Genomic DNA, 13983 nt, shown 5'->3' with positions numbered 1-13983 from the left:
TTTCCTCCCTTCTGTTCTAGTTCTTCCCCAGAAAAATGCCAGCTACATATATTCCATTCTTTAAGCACTGTATATTACTTGAAGATAAATAACTCTAACTGTCCTTTAAGGTTATATTCCAAAATTCAATATTTGGAAATTCCAAATGTACCCTTTTCGGTGGTACCTGACTTCTAATTGCTGGCTTTAAAGCAATAAGATTTGCTTGTTTGTCATCCTCTGCAGTTCCACCAATTTTCCAGTCTCCAAGTGGAAGCTCATAATTCTTTAATGAGTATAACAGATACTGTGCTTCTATGTTATCATTCTCACAACTTGCCAGTGAATTAGAAAAGGACAAATTGCTGTGCTACAGGTTTATTCCATGCACCTTCAAAGAGTTTACTCTTTCATGTTTTATCATTCATTCTTCAAGTTACCTTAAAGTGAGAATGGTCTTCATGTAATAAATGATGTTCTGGCAGTGGGGTGTTACTAGCCAACTGATCACAATACCAACAGTATTGTGACCTCTGTAGATATTTAATCTTAGCTATTTTCCTGTTAGGAGCAGCAGTGTTTTTGTTTTATGTTGAGCTAGAAAGATTGCCAGTTTTGAAAATTAAAAAGCATTCCCTTTGTATTATTCATTCCTGCAACAATTTACGATGCTGCATTTAGATACTGAGTGCTTGTCAACAAACATAATTATACTTTGATATAAACAAGATTGGTGGCATGATTGTGCAGCTTCATCTCAGTTGAGAATGTTTTGATACAGGTTCAGATTATACAAGCTGTGCATTTACGTGGTGGTTTTCTTCCTTTGTTAATAGTTTTCTTCTGTAATTACTTGCAGGCAAACCAGTGTACATTTAGGATCATTGTGCATGGGAGACATCAAACGGAGAAGGAAAGCTGCTCCCCTGCCAGGACCTACAGGTAACCAATTTCCCTGAGACAGAACACAAAACGCACGATGTTAAATCTCTAAATACAAAGCAGTAGGTCAGTGACCCAGAGAAATGCTTGATAAATTCAGTAACTTCCCATATAACTTCAGGTATGATCTATTTTTATTTGTTAATAGAGATTAAGAAATAAATAGGGTCTCTTAATTCTCCTTCAGACATTTCTGATTTCTAGTCCTTTGTAGTCAAGCCTTTAAAGAGAATGCATCTTTGTTTTCATATAGCGAGAATCATAGACAGTAAAGATTACTGCTTATGTCTGTTGAAGCATTACAAGGTAGGAGACATGAGGTATCTTTTTTCTGTGAGGAATGCATATGAATACTATATAAATACCCTTCACAATAAAGATAGTATGTGAATTCTTGGGCAAGCAATGGAAATGTTAAGGAGATAAAATGAGTGCTGTAGATTAGATAGGGAGCACTTGTAAGCACATTCCTGGAAGATTTTTACAGATGGGAGGTCACCACCACTGGATGCATTTTGCTGATGTCACAGCTGTGAAATGACTTTTTCAATATTTAGGAGTGATTTATAGGACTCTCATCAGTTTGTTGTATTAATTATATATGGTGCATGCTGGATGGATTAGATGTGTGTGTGCCTCTGTAAGGCTTTTTATGTATTGCTAATATGGAACTGTGAATTGCATCTCCTTGTCATATTCATTACTGTAGCAACATAGATAACACATACAGTTTTTCAAGTATATTCTAAATAGGTGTCTTTACAGAAGCCTAATATTTGTATTCCAGCTGAATTCACCCTCCTGAAACTTCTTTGTTTCGAACCTCTGTGGCAGCAACAGACCAAGAATAGCATTAAAAATGTTATAAAAGCACCTCAGTGGCAGCAGTGTGGAAAAAGAGAATGTGTGGGTCAGTTTCTAAGACTCTGAACATATGTGAAGTGAGAAAGAAAAATACTTAATGGCTGAAGAGAGAATAATATCATTATTTCTACAAGGTGATTTTCACTTCACAACTTTCAAGTACTAGAGGATGTCACTTTGTACTGAGAGGGTATGAAGTATCATGAAATTAATTTTGTTATTCATTTTACCTTGGGCTTTCAACATTAAGTATTTTATTTTACGAGCTAGCTCCTCTGCGTAACTTTGCAAAGCCAATATTTTGATACTAAGGCAAATATATTATGTGGTCATTCAATGTTATATATCTATCTATTCACAATTTTAGAGATTTTTTTGCCCCCCAAATGTGCCCTTATATGGAGAGTGACAGGTAATGGTGGTGGATAACGGTATCGTATGAGGTACCTTGTAACTAATGTGTGAGTTTTTCTTTTTCAGGCTCAAGGTGCTATTTTCAATTTTGTTCTGGGCAGGAGGATTGTGATTTTTTTTTTCTATGGTCTTTATATAAGGTTTTTTCTACCTTTCATCATTGTATATTTTTAAGCAAATAGAAACTTTGGTAAACTTTGAGTAAACTTGTAACATACGTTTAGGTAATATTTATAAATTACTTATATAAATTAAATAATGTTTATAAATTACAGTGTATAAATTACTAGAGCTTTCTCAAAAGCTAACCTTCCTACAGGTAAATTATTGTTTAGCCATCACAATCCTTGTTTATTTGTCATTGTCAGTATTTCTTGCCATTTAATGAAAGAAACAGGGTCTTGTTTTAGAATGGAAATCCATTTGGATTAAAATGAAAGATCACTTTTTGATTATTCTTCTTTCAGTAGTTATAGTTAGCTAACATAAAGGAGCAGAAGGACTAAATTTTATGGAGAAGAATTTGTAAACCTTTTTTCTTGAAAGAAAGGCAAAATTATTTACACGAACAAAAGTTGGAAGTGGGAAGAAACCTTCTGCTAATAATTGTCCCTATTTAACATCGTAGCAAATCCTGAAAGGCTGTCTGTGAATGTTTTCTTGAGCTGTGTGTGCTACAGATTAGCAAAGTTTCATCCAATATGAGCGAATCTGTTCAAAATAGTATTTTTTTTAATTATTTTGTGCATTTTTTGAATAATTTCCATTGTTAAGCTAGTCCTTATCACACTGTATGGTGTTGAAAATGGTAATTTATATGTTTAGCTTCAGCAGTACTGAAAAGAATGACTGGGGGTCCTGATAAAGTATCAAAACCTGTTCTCTGGTTTGGAATCTCACAAGGGTAGCCCCTGCTACTTTCAGACACCTTACAAAGCCAGAGACTTCTGTAGCAAGCAGTGTGATTGGTTAAACATTTATTAATTGTGACAAGAACACCCAATTTGTTTCAGTACTCCAGCTTATTTACTGCTCTTTCACCTTAGTATTTTGTATTGAAAAAGTAAAATGAATATTGATAGAGGTAGGTATTGATTTCTAAATTTATAGCCTGTTCTCAGTCCAGAGTCAAAGTCATATACCAGTAGGTTTGTGTATACTAGTAACAAAGGATGTAGATTTACTTGTACAGCAATGAGAAAGTACTGAAGCAAGAAAGTTTCAGCAGCAAAGAGCATTTTATAGTTTCAAAAATGTCATTTGTAAAGGTGAAGAAACTCTGTGTTCGAATCAGTGTAGAAAATGGGAGATAATTCAAGTGTGGATTGTTAGGAGCTGACAGTACTGAGGCAGGAGTGTCCTATTCTGCCTTTTTTACTAGGATACATTTTCCATTTTCTGTTTTGTGGATACTTGATATAGTCCCATCTGTGCATTATTGAACATAGCTCATTAGTACATCAACTAAAAAAGATACTAGTAAAGATCATTTACTTCCTATGATTTCTTTCAAGAATTAGGTGGTGTGTGTTATAAAAAATGTACTTTTTTGCACAGCTTATTCCATGAAACCAATATAATTTCAGTGATTCTAATCAGATTTGCGACCAGGTCACACTCTCACTGACTTTGTGCCCTCTCTGACTACCTGAGTGGCAGAACTGTGTCATATGACACCCTGACGTATTTCATTGCAGCGATACAGTGCCCTGAAATTCGTATAAAAACCTCTTAGACAAGCTAATACATTATCATGGAAATAGTCCTACCAAAACTGGGTCCTCTATTAATGAAAATAATAACAAAACACCAAAGAACTTCTGTGGAAGAGAAAGGACATTCTCTGCAAAGTGTTATTACTACCTGGAATGCATGCTTTGAGAAAGTTTTACGGTCTTCTCAGCCTTACATTACTTAGGCTCATAGCAAATCAGTAGATCCTACAAAATTTTAGATGCTATATTCATACATTGACTATGCATTTAGCCCAGTTCCTTTCCTTTCCTACTAATTCTGTCTTTTTCTGTACAAGCTTTTTTTCTCAGTCAACTCCTATTAAATCCCAAAGACCTCTTAATTTCTTTTTTGTTTGGTTTTTAATAAGAAACCTCTGGATCTTAAACACTGGGAAAAATCATCCAGTTCTGTTTCATATCTGTGGGATTTTAATAACTTAATTTACAGAATGTAGAAATTTTGATTCAGAACAAGAAAAGTTTCATTGATGTGCCTTATAAATAGCCATTTATTTCCATTGGAAAACACTCTTTTTGCTCTGATGTTTGCAGTTTGGAGCAGTGTAGAAAACCTGCAAAAACTAATTTTGAAAAGAAAAAGTGATTTTCTACTTAAAATACAGGGAATGTGCATATAAAATATAAATTATTGCATTTTATGGGGACTTTAACACTTACGGTTTGCAAAAGCAAATTTCAGCTGTCATTTTCTTTATCTCGTTGGCATGCTACACTTCAGGCCAGTGCTGATTGAAGTGACCAAGTTAAAAGTCTCATTTTAAAGAATGTGTTTTAATGAAAAATATGACAGATTCTTAATTACAGCAGAAGTACTGAGCACTGCAATAATGCTATCATGACTCACTTTAACAAGGTAATCAAAAGGGTACATGTTTTCATTCCTTTTTAAAAATTGCCAACGGAACAGCTAAGCAAACTATTTTGCTGATGCTTAATATGTCAGTGATTAAAAATCAGACCTGAATATCTACAGTACCAAAATGGTGATTTGAAAAAAATGGTGATTGCACTGTGGTAACAGAGGTGGCTGAGGCTAAGTTTGTGGTGAAGGTCAACTTAGTGAGATATTTGTAGAAGAAGGGTAGACTTTTGTGTACTTGGGTGAACTGGCAGTTTATTACCAAAACTCTAGACAAACATATGCCTACTTTCTTTTTAGCTTGATTCACTGTTGTGGTTTTTTTATGCTAAATATACAACTCCTAGGCAGAAATCTCTTTTCAGAGGGTAATACAACGTTGGCATGTGTTATGAATGCTTTCCCTTATTGCCTTGCGGTATTTCTTATCCTTAGTCTACTGAAGTCCTTTCTGGCATACGCAACATATCTGCTTGACAGTCTGGCCTATGGATACTCTTCTTCCTTGGGTTGGTTTATGCAGCAGATTAAATTTGTTCCATTTTTTGTTTCTCTTACCATATAGTCTCACTAAATCAGTTCAAAACTTAAAAGGTTGCAGAGTGCCATCTGGTATTGGAAACCGCTGTCCTTTCCAAGCAATAGACTTTTCATGTTGAGCTTGAGATCACTGGTTCAAACAAGGCCCCTTACATATAAATAGCAGAGTAATGAGGAACTTCAGAAGAGCCACAGTGCAACAAGAACCAAGCTTATACTGAGAATTTGCTGATGGATTTCAGCCTATATATTGACACTGCCAATGCTAATGTAATAACTTTTATATTCTGATGCCTTCTTTACTGATAGATTACAGTGAGCATTGTTTGCATAAATAAATAGGCAACAGGTTATTTAGCCCATAGTAAAAATTATGCAGACGTGTTTGCTTAGCTGTAATGGATTAATCTTCATTTTTAAATGAAGATAATTCGATATCCAACCACAAAAGCACAGAATAGAAGTGGAACTTACATTACATAATAACAGAAGTGGAACTTCATCTCCACTATCCCTACAATCGATCCCAAATTGAGTTAGGGTCAGATAGAGCTGCTGCAATGTACATAGTTCCAATATCAGTTTAATCCTCAATCTTTCTGCTGAAATTAACAATAAACACGCTGTCCGTTTTGAAAGTATTACTGTGATTTAAATCCTTTCCCTGGGGTTTCGGTGTAAGGTTACAAGTCTTAACTTAAAAGTCAGAGAATGCTTATCAGAAGGGAACAATTTTGACAAGTTTTGAGGGGTTTGGAAAGGTCCTCAGTAAGAAAACTACTCCCAAAATGCCATCTGGTGATGGTCTGTCAGCATAGGCAAGGCATAAACCTGACCACCCTTGGACCCAAGTGAAAAGACATTTTTTGGTTATTAAAGAGATTCCCCTAGCTGAGTGATAAATGTGAGTCTAATCATTCCAAATCTTCCCAACCAATTTTAGTAGTAGTAAAGACTGAATGGGCATAAAGTTAACTTTACACACAGCGTAGTCTAATAGAGCATGGAGGGAGAAGAACACCAGCAATGCTATTTCCAAGTAATCTGTGATTCTGGATGACCAGTTGAAGCTAAAGTTCAGAGTCTCAATTTTTCATCAGTGTGTAGATTTATGTTTATATATTCACAGGAGTTGAAAATTGATTTAAGTCTATGCTGCAAGAAATAATGCATTTACCCATGCTGCAATTATGCAACAATTCCTTGCAATCATAGGCTCAAACAGGTTGGAAAAGACCTTTAAGATCATCAAATCCAACCTTTAGTCCAACACTACCAAGGCCACCACTAACCCATGTCACTGAGGGCCTCATCTGTACAGTGTGGGAACACTTGCAGGGATGGTGACTCCACCACTGCCCTAGGCAGCCTGTTCGAACGCCTGAGCATTCCTCTGGGGAAGGAACCATTCCTTTGGGGAAGGAATTCCCCAACATAGCCAGTCTAAACCTACCCTGGTGGAGTTTGAGGCCATTTCCTCTTGTCCTATCACTTGTTACTTGGGATAAGAGATCAGCCACTTCCTCACTCCATCCTCCTTTCAGGTAGTTGTAGAGAGTGATAAGATCCCCCCCCCGAGCCTTCTTCAGACTGAACAATGGGGCAGTATTGGGGAATGAAACCATGGCAATGCAGACAATAACAAAACCCTGCTGTGGCTGCTGGGTAGATATGGAAGTTCAAAACACCTACTGCAGTTATAGCTCTGTCCTCTGCAATTTTTCTTTCTCTGCTAGCTAGAATAAAATAGGATGCAAGCGGGCTCACCTGAGCTATAGTCATTCTGAAGTTATTCTTCAGGCACAGTCTTAGATAGCCCAGTATGAGGGATACATAAAAGTCTGGTATAAAAATGCAGTCTCAAATATTTAGCTCAATAATAACATTTTCATAACATGGTGGGGGTTTTTTTTGGCTATGCAGCCATAGTATACTGAATTTTGAAAAGCACTGATTTTAGAAATCACAGTACGGCTGTCGGCTCTGCTCATGATGCTGACTGCACAATTATCCAAACCACTTTTAACAATACAAGCATCCAGGCAGTGTGATTCCCATTTTGCTAGTTAGAGCTGGCATAAGAAGATGCAGCAATGTGTTATTCTGATTAAATTCCTTGTAAAATTGTCTTGTGTCTCAGGATCAGTCCCTACTGTTCTGAGCTCATCTGTCTAGTGAGGAGTCAGAACAGCAAAAGGAGAGATGGAATATTAAATGCTTTCAGAAAATGAAGGGGAATGTGCACTAGCTTTTAAAATGAAGCAGCATGTATCGTTTCTCCTTCCATTGGCTGTTTATCCAACATCAATACAACACTTTAGGAGCCAAATTACTAAACAAGCTGCCAATTAGGCTTGCAGTCAGCTGGATAGATTAGTGGCTAAGAGAGGCAGATACAAGATTTTCATCTCTTGAGCCAATTACGCAAGTGAATTACCATCCACAATGCTCCTTGGAAGATTTGAGGGTAGAAAGACTGACTCTGCTGTGATAGACATAAGTGAGATCCAGGGTAGGGGGTAAGGGTTAGCAGGCCATGTATTGCAAAAATTACCCAGGCAAAAAAAAGATCCTTCTAGGAAAGGATTTAAAGGATTTAAGGCTGCTGGGAGTGATAGAAGAGGAAATAATAGTTCTGGTATGTATGCTCTGCAAAGTCATTGCTGTTCTGCTCACAAGTCTTAATCGTATAAAAGAAAGATGAAAGGCCACGACTGTATTTATGTACAGTGTCATTTTCTCAGAACTGTTTAAAAAACACACACACAAAAAAAAAAAACAAAACAAAAAAAACCCCACACTTTCTTAGATAGGGTTAAGAGATTGAAGCTAGCAATATTCTGGTTTTAGTCACCCCAATATAAACTAAACGTGCTTTATTCTTATCCAGCAATTGGGCCGTATAAATATTGTCACAATAATGGCTTATAGGATCACATTTCCTTTATTATTCTGTAATAAATGATAACCTAAATAGTGATATTTATTTTTTTTTAGAAGCATTTTGCAAATAGAATTTATCTGTCAGACCAGAACTGTGCACAGGCTCATTTGTTTCCGGCTGGAGATGTTGCACACTGGTGTAACATTGTTCCTTAAATATGAAGCAAATTTAAAACCTGAACTTTTGCAAGCTGTTGTATCCAAAAATGATTAAACAGATGTGGAGCCTGCAGCAGCATTAGACCTCTGATCTGATTTTAGCTTACAGATGGAATTAAATTAATTCATGGCAATCACTGTAAAATCAAGGGTATGGCACTGAATGCTAGTGTACTGTTTAACCAGGACATACCTGTCTCAACAGCTGCTAAGAAAAAACGACATACCTTTATTTTTCATTGAAACATGCCTTTAATGCCGTCATAAATATCATACCAAAATTAAACAAAATTTTTTGTTTTCCCCCTTCACAGTTTTGCCTCTCTGCTCAGAGCTTCCCTCTTCCGTGTATGTAATGTCATATGTGTAGACCTTGAAGTGTGTCTGTTCATATACACAAAGGTTTTAGGATTGTCTTTTTTTTTTCTAACTTTCATTTACCAGTATTGCAAAGAGAAGGAACATAAGTGAGGACATTTTACAGTGCTGTCTTTTCAAGCAGGTTGCTGTTCCTCAGTGTTTGCTCCTTGCTTGCGTAACGGCAGGCACTTTACATGCAGACTACTCATCTGCAGCATCAAGTTGTTAGGGTTGCTAAAAATATTTTGTCTGTGCGTTCCTCGTAGCTCCTGGAACCCCACAGAACCTCACAGAGCAGTAAACTTAGAAACAGGTTTTTCTTGCGTGGGTTTTGCATGGTTATGTTTTGTAGGACAGTGCAATGGGTTCTTTTGCTCTTGCTCCTGGGTGGGTCAAGGCTGATCACATCCCAGAGATAACAGCCACTTTCAAGGCCAATGTGCTTGGACCATTCTCTCTAACAGGCCCTACTGGCTAGTCCAAGAAGTGCCATAGGCATGAATTAAAAATTGAACTTGAAGATGAATATTGAAAGGACAATTACTGCTTTTAATTAGAAAATAAAAGCCCAAAGCACAGGAATGGGGGTCAGGGGAATAGTACACAGTGTAGCCTGATTTTTAGCAGCTCTCTCCTGTCAGGCAATCAACCAGCAATGCAGATTTTGTCTTACAATTGGCGATTGGTGGTGTAATGGAGGAAGAGGGCAATACCATTGTCCATATTCCTCTGAATCAAGTGAAATACGTTGCATTACAGATAAATCTTCCAAATGACAGTTGAAAATTGCAGGGATATTAAAGACAGATGTAGATATTTATGTGAAACCTGACTATTGAAAAGGAGTGGTCTGCATATATTAAATATTTTTCAAAATCAAAAGCTATCCATATTCACTTCATTTGCAAATGAAGGAGTAAGAGAAAGAGTAAGTGGTCAATTAGTATTATAGGCAAGTTGGGTGGCTTTCTGATTTGGCCTTATTCTTGCTGAAATACAAAGCCTCCAAACACATCAGCCTTTGGGCACTGTATGTTGTCTGACTGTTTGCTCAAAAGTGGGTTGTGAAGCCAAGTTTATGGTGGTTTCTGCTCCTTTTCTTTTCTGTTTTTTAATCTGGTGATGAATAAGAGCAGAACTCTTCAGGAGAGCTTTCAGGCTTCTAACAGGAGATGCAGAAGTATGTACAGTGGAGGGGAAAATAGTATACATTCTAGAAGTAATTATATCTTTAAAAACAAAAGTATTCCAATAGTCCTGTCAGTCACAGAAAAAACCTGCTGAGCTACTTCAAAAAATATCAAAAGTAGAAACATCAGTTTATTAAATAACACAATTTATCTTTCATTTATCTTTTTTTGTGAGGTGGCTCTGGCTGTCTTTAGAATTCAAATCCATATAGAAAGGTACATCTGTTACAGGAAAAGGTCTGTGGGTCTTTCCTCTAAATAGACTAACAAAAAAGCTGTTTAAGTTGTCTCAGGCTATGCCTTGCATATCATTCCAGCAGCATGGCTGTCTATGCCTAAGCAGCATTACAAATGGCTTCATTTTTCCAGTTCTTAGATGCCATGAAATACAACCTTGCTCTTTCCTGCTTGGCAGCTGTTAGATCATTTTTCCCTGTCAAGTTTCTCCCTTAATTATTCCAAGGATGTATATTGGAATGATGTTCCATTTCTTACCATCACGTGTTGTAAAAGGTGCACCAAAACACACTTTCAGGATTTTACCTGAGAGGCTTACCAGAACCTTAGTTGAACAGTGACCTTTTTTCTTTCCCTTCTTTGACCTAGAAAGTATAACTAAGAAGGTTGCAAAGCCTGTGTTGTGTATGCCAGTCAGTGTCAGGGACTTGTGTATGAAAATTGCATCTGCCTGTGGGGGCCTGAAAAGAAAGGAAGTTTGGACATTGAATTTTGTGCTGGTCAGTTCAAGAGGACCCCTCTTGGGGATTGGAAGCTGCTGACTTAAAAGCCTTTATTGTAAGCATAGCTTCAAACCGGTATTAAAGGATGCCTCCTCTCAGTCCGTTTCCTTTGACTCAGGAACTAAGACACTAGAAAGCTATCTGCCTTTTATGTAGCCAGTACTGAGTGTGAACAGATCTATAGTGGATAATTCTGGACTGTGCTTACTGATAATACTGTAAATTCATCATCACAATCATTGCAAGGTTTTTAACATGCGCCTCTCATTTGAACTTCTGTCTGAATGTGGTTTCTTCTGTGTGTGTTCTGAGGCTTTTCAGAAGTGCACATTCAACTTTCCTTGTGCTCTTTAGTGAGTTAATACAATTATGACCCAGCTTGTCAGTGGCAAAGCCTTGACTGAAGACATTATAGTCCCCAAGAACACAAAACCATAGTCTCCTCCTACCATATTTTTCAGAAAGTAGCAGGCCAGAGTGAATAGGTAGAAAGTTGAACAGATACAATTTGAAGCAGGACACATGGTGGGATTTTGTTCTGTTAGCGGGGGGAGGAAGATGTTTAGCAAAGCTGAAAACAAAATCCAGCTACCCATGTGCAACTGCTTATGTTAGTTCAAAAGCTGCAGCCCTTTTTAAAATAGTTTGTATGGTGTCATTTGATAAGTTTTCATGCAGATTCTGGAAATAAATGTCATCTGTATCTCTCATGTAAGACAGTTGTATATGGGAAGGCTTATTCATGCCTCATCTCCATATTCTAGCTCGAGGAATTTGGTTGATGAAGGGAAAAAAAAACTGCTTTGTTGCTTAATTTTTATGATGCATTCATGGAAAAAAATAAAATCTGTTATCAAAAAATTAATCTTTTCTATCAATACCTGCAATCATGATGATGTTTTCTGCTGTACATGTGCAGCTTTTCTCAGAGATCTCAGTAGTATGGGGGGAAAAGTATAAACAACACTTAGTGGCATTGAAAATACCAAAAGCAAACTCCCATGTGTCAGATCTCTCTTACAAAGTTCAGTAAAAGAGAAACTGAGTAAAAATATAGCTGAGTTTCAGAATAGTAGACCACTTATTGCTAATAATGGAAAGATGGTTGTATTACTATGATGTGCCTCGGCTTAGTAACTGCATAGGACCAGAAATTCAGGTAATCTTGCAGATGTATTGGTAGACTTGTTTAGGTGATGGATGTTCTTAGATGTAAAATCCACTGTGTTGGAATATAAAATATCTGTGACACTATCTGTCATTCTTGAAAACTGAATGAGTCTTTAAAAACATTAAAAATAAAGCAAAGCGTAAGACTGTATTATTTAGAATCATATGCAACCAGGAGGTCAACATGTGCAAAGACAGCCTGTTCTAGCAACCCGTTAGATGAATTAGGAGAATAAAGAAGGTTTAAAGCTTTAAGGGAGATTATCCTGCTCTTCTCCACATGGCAGGCAGTGCTGATTAATGCTGTGTGTTTCTTTAATCTCAGGGTTTGTAGGTGAAAACACCCAACCAATCCCAGAAAACAACATTGGGAACAGAATGCTTCAGAGCATGGGCTGGACCCCTGGTACGGGCCTAGGACCGGACGGCAAAGGGATCGCAGAACCAATACGAGCTATCCAGAGACCAAAAGGACTCGGACTTGGATTTAGCTGACAGAAATGCACTCTGGCTGCCTGATAAAAATAAGGCTAAAAATTAATTTTAAAAGACGCACAAAACAAAAAAGAAAAAGTAAATTTACATCATTTGTTGTGATCAGCAAATCCTGTTATTCTTCTCTCAAAGATCACTGAAGTCAATCTGCTTCACATTAGCTACACCAGCTGCAAGGTACAGCCACAGTGACAGACCCGGCATTCAAGTCTTAACTTTATAATGGTGCTAAAATGTACAAAAATTTCTACTTTTTTAGTTTCTGTTGTCTTAAAGTTTGTATTCAGCATAAAATTCCATATATTCACTTCTGGCACAGCAGGTTTTAGTATATAAGCAAATTTACTTCTTCTTTCTGTAAGTATAATTTCAGCTGAAGAATCTTGATCAGATTCATCAGGGAAAACAGAACTTTTTACAGCTCTTGTGTTTCCCCCCTTTTCAGGCATAGTTTCCAAACCTGGTATTTCTAGTGTTTAACAGTATTTGAGGATAAGCGTTCATTTTATACACGTTTCCCACTGGAAGGTGATATAGTATGCAGTTTTTGTATAAGGGCACGAAAAATGGCTTTGTTGTCATAGGAATGCCATTCCAACACTATTATCTGGCAATGTATCACTGTCTTCCACATTGAAGCTCAAAAGTAAAGCTTTTATACTTGTTTTTACATTCACAGGATTATCTTTTTTCATCAAATATTGTAGAAAGTTAAAGTTTGTTCTTTGGATTTCACTTTATATTAATATCCTCGGTGTTCCCACATTTAGGAACAGTTTGAACTTTGAACCAGGAAATTGTATTTTATTGATGACCGTCTTTCAGTGTTTATATTTGGGGGGGGGGGGGTGCATATTTTAAACAATACAGTGTTCAACATCATGTTATCACTTGGTTTGTGATCAGGCTGGTGCGAGTGAGCACCACTCTAAGGATCATGAACAGAAAAAGGGCAAGGAGAAGCAGGATTAGGGTGGAGGAAAGGAAGGAAAAGGATATTTTCATGGCATCTCACAAATATAAGCTAGCAATTTAAAATCAGGAAGGATCATTAAGTGTTTTAATCACTATCCTAATGTGTCTAATGTCAGCAAAAGCAATTTCATTAGGCACCAACCAATCAAGCTCCTAGGGTACTTATTGGTCTGCCGTATAAAACAAATTCCACTTTAAAATTAAATGATAGGGCTGAAGGAAACTGTTGTTCAGATGGTCTAAGGAGAAAATCCTGCCCCTGTCCCTGTAGCAGCTGGCAGTATTTATCCTGGCTGCAAAGGGAGCAGGATTTGAGTGTCCAGTCTTCTTTTTTTCTTCAAGAGAGGGGTTTCTCCCTCCCTCTACTTCCACGCAGAAGAGAAAAATACCTACTTCCAGATGCTTGCAAAGATATTCCCTTGGAATACACAGAGCACAGCTTCCTTCATGTGACTGTGAAATATGGTGATGAATTTTAAGAAGAGCTTTTACTACTTTTTGTTTTCTCTCAACTTCACCTATTTTCCCAGAAAAATAATACTAGGGGAAAAATTAGCAGTGTTATGGCTTTGAGTTTGCTTAAAAGAAATGTTCAT

The 13983-nt window shown here is 37.0% G+C and overlaps 1 protein-coding gene across 2 annotated transcripts in view; it reads left to right on the top strand.

Moving 5' to 3' along the window:
• Nucleotides 1-12469, top strand: part of GPATCH2 (G-patch domain containing 2) — a 114324-nt gene extending 101855 nt beyond the window's left edge. For both annotated transcript variants that reach the window (XM_061475566.1, XM_061475567.1), the window contains exons 9-10: nt 839-921; nt 12243-12469. In XM_061475566.1, the coding sequence (XP_061331550.1) occupies nt 839-921; nt 12243-12412 (253 nt within the window). In that variant the 3' untranslated portion in view covers nt 12413-12469. The remainder of the gene's footprint in view (nt 1-838; nt 922-12242) is intronic.
• The last annotated feature ends 1514 nt before the right edge of the window (nt 12470-13983 follow it).

Source organism: Pezoporus flaviventris, unplaced genomic scaffold (assembly GCF_033815535.1).
Source record: "Pezoporus flaviventris isolate CSIRO_AGI_PZ_B2104156 unplaced genomic scaffold, CSIRO_AGI_Pfla_v1 ptg000083l, whole genome shotgun sequence".
NCBI classification, from domain to species: Eukaryota; Metazoa; Chordata; class Aves; order Psittaciformes; family Psittacidae; genus Pezoporus; species Pezoporus flaviventris.
The sequence above is the reverse complement of the archived record's forward strand: the minus strand, read 5'-3'. Positions and strand labels throughout refer to the sequence as shown.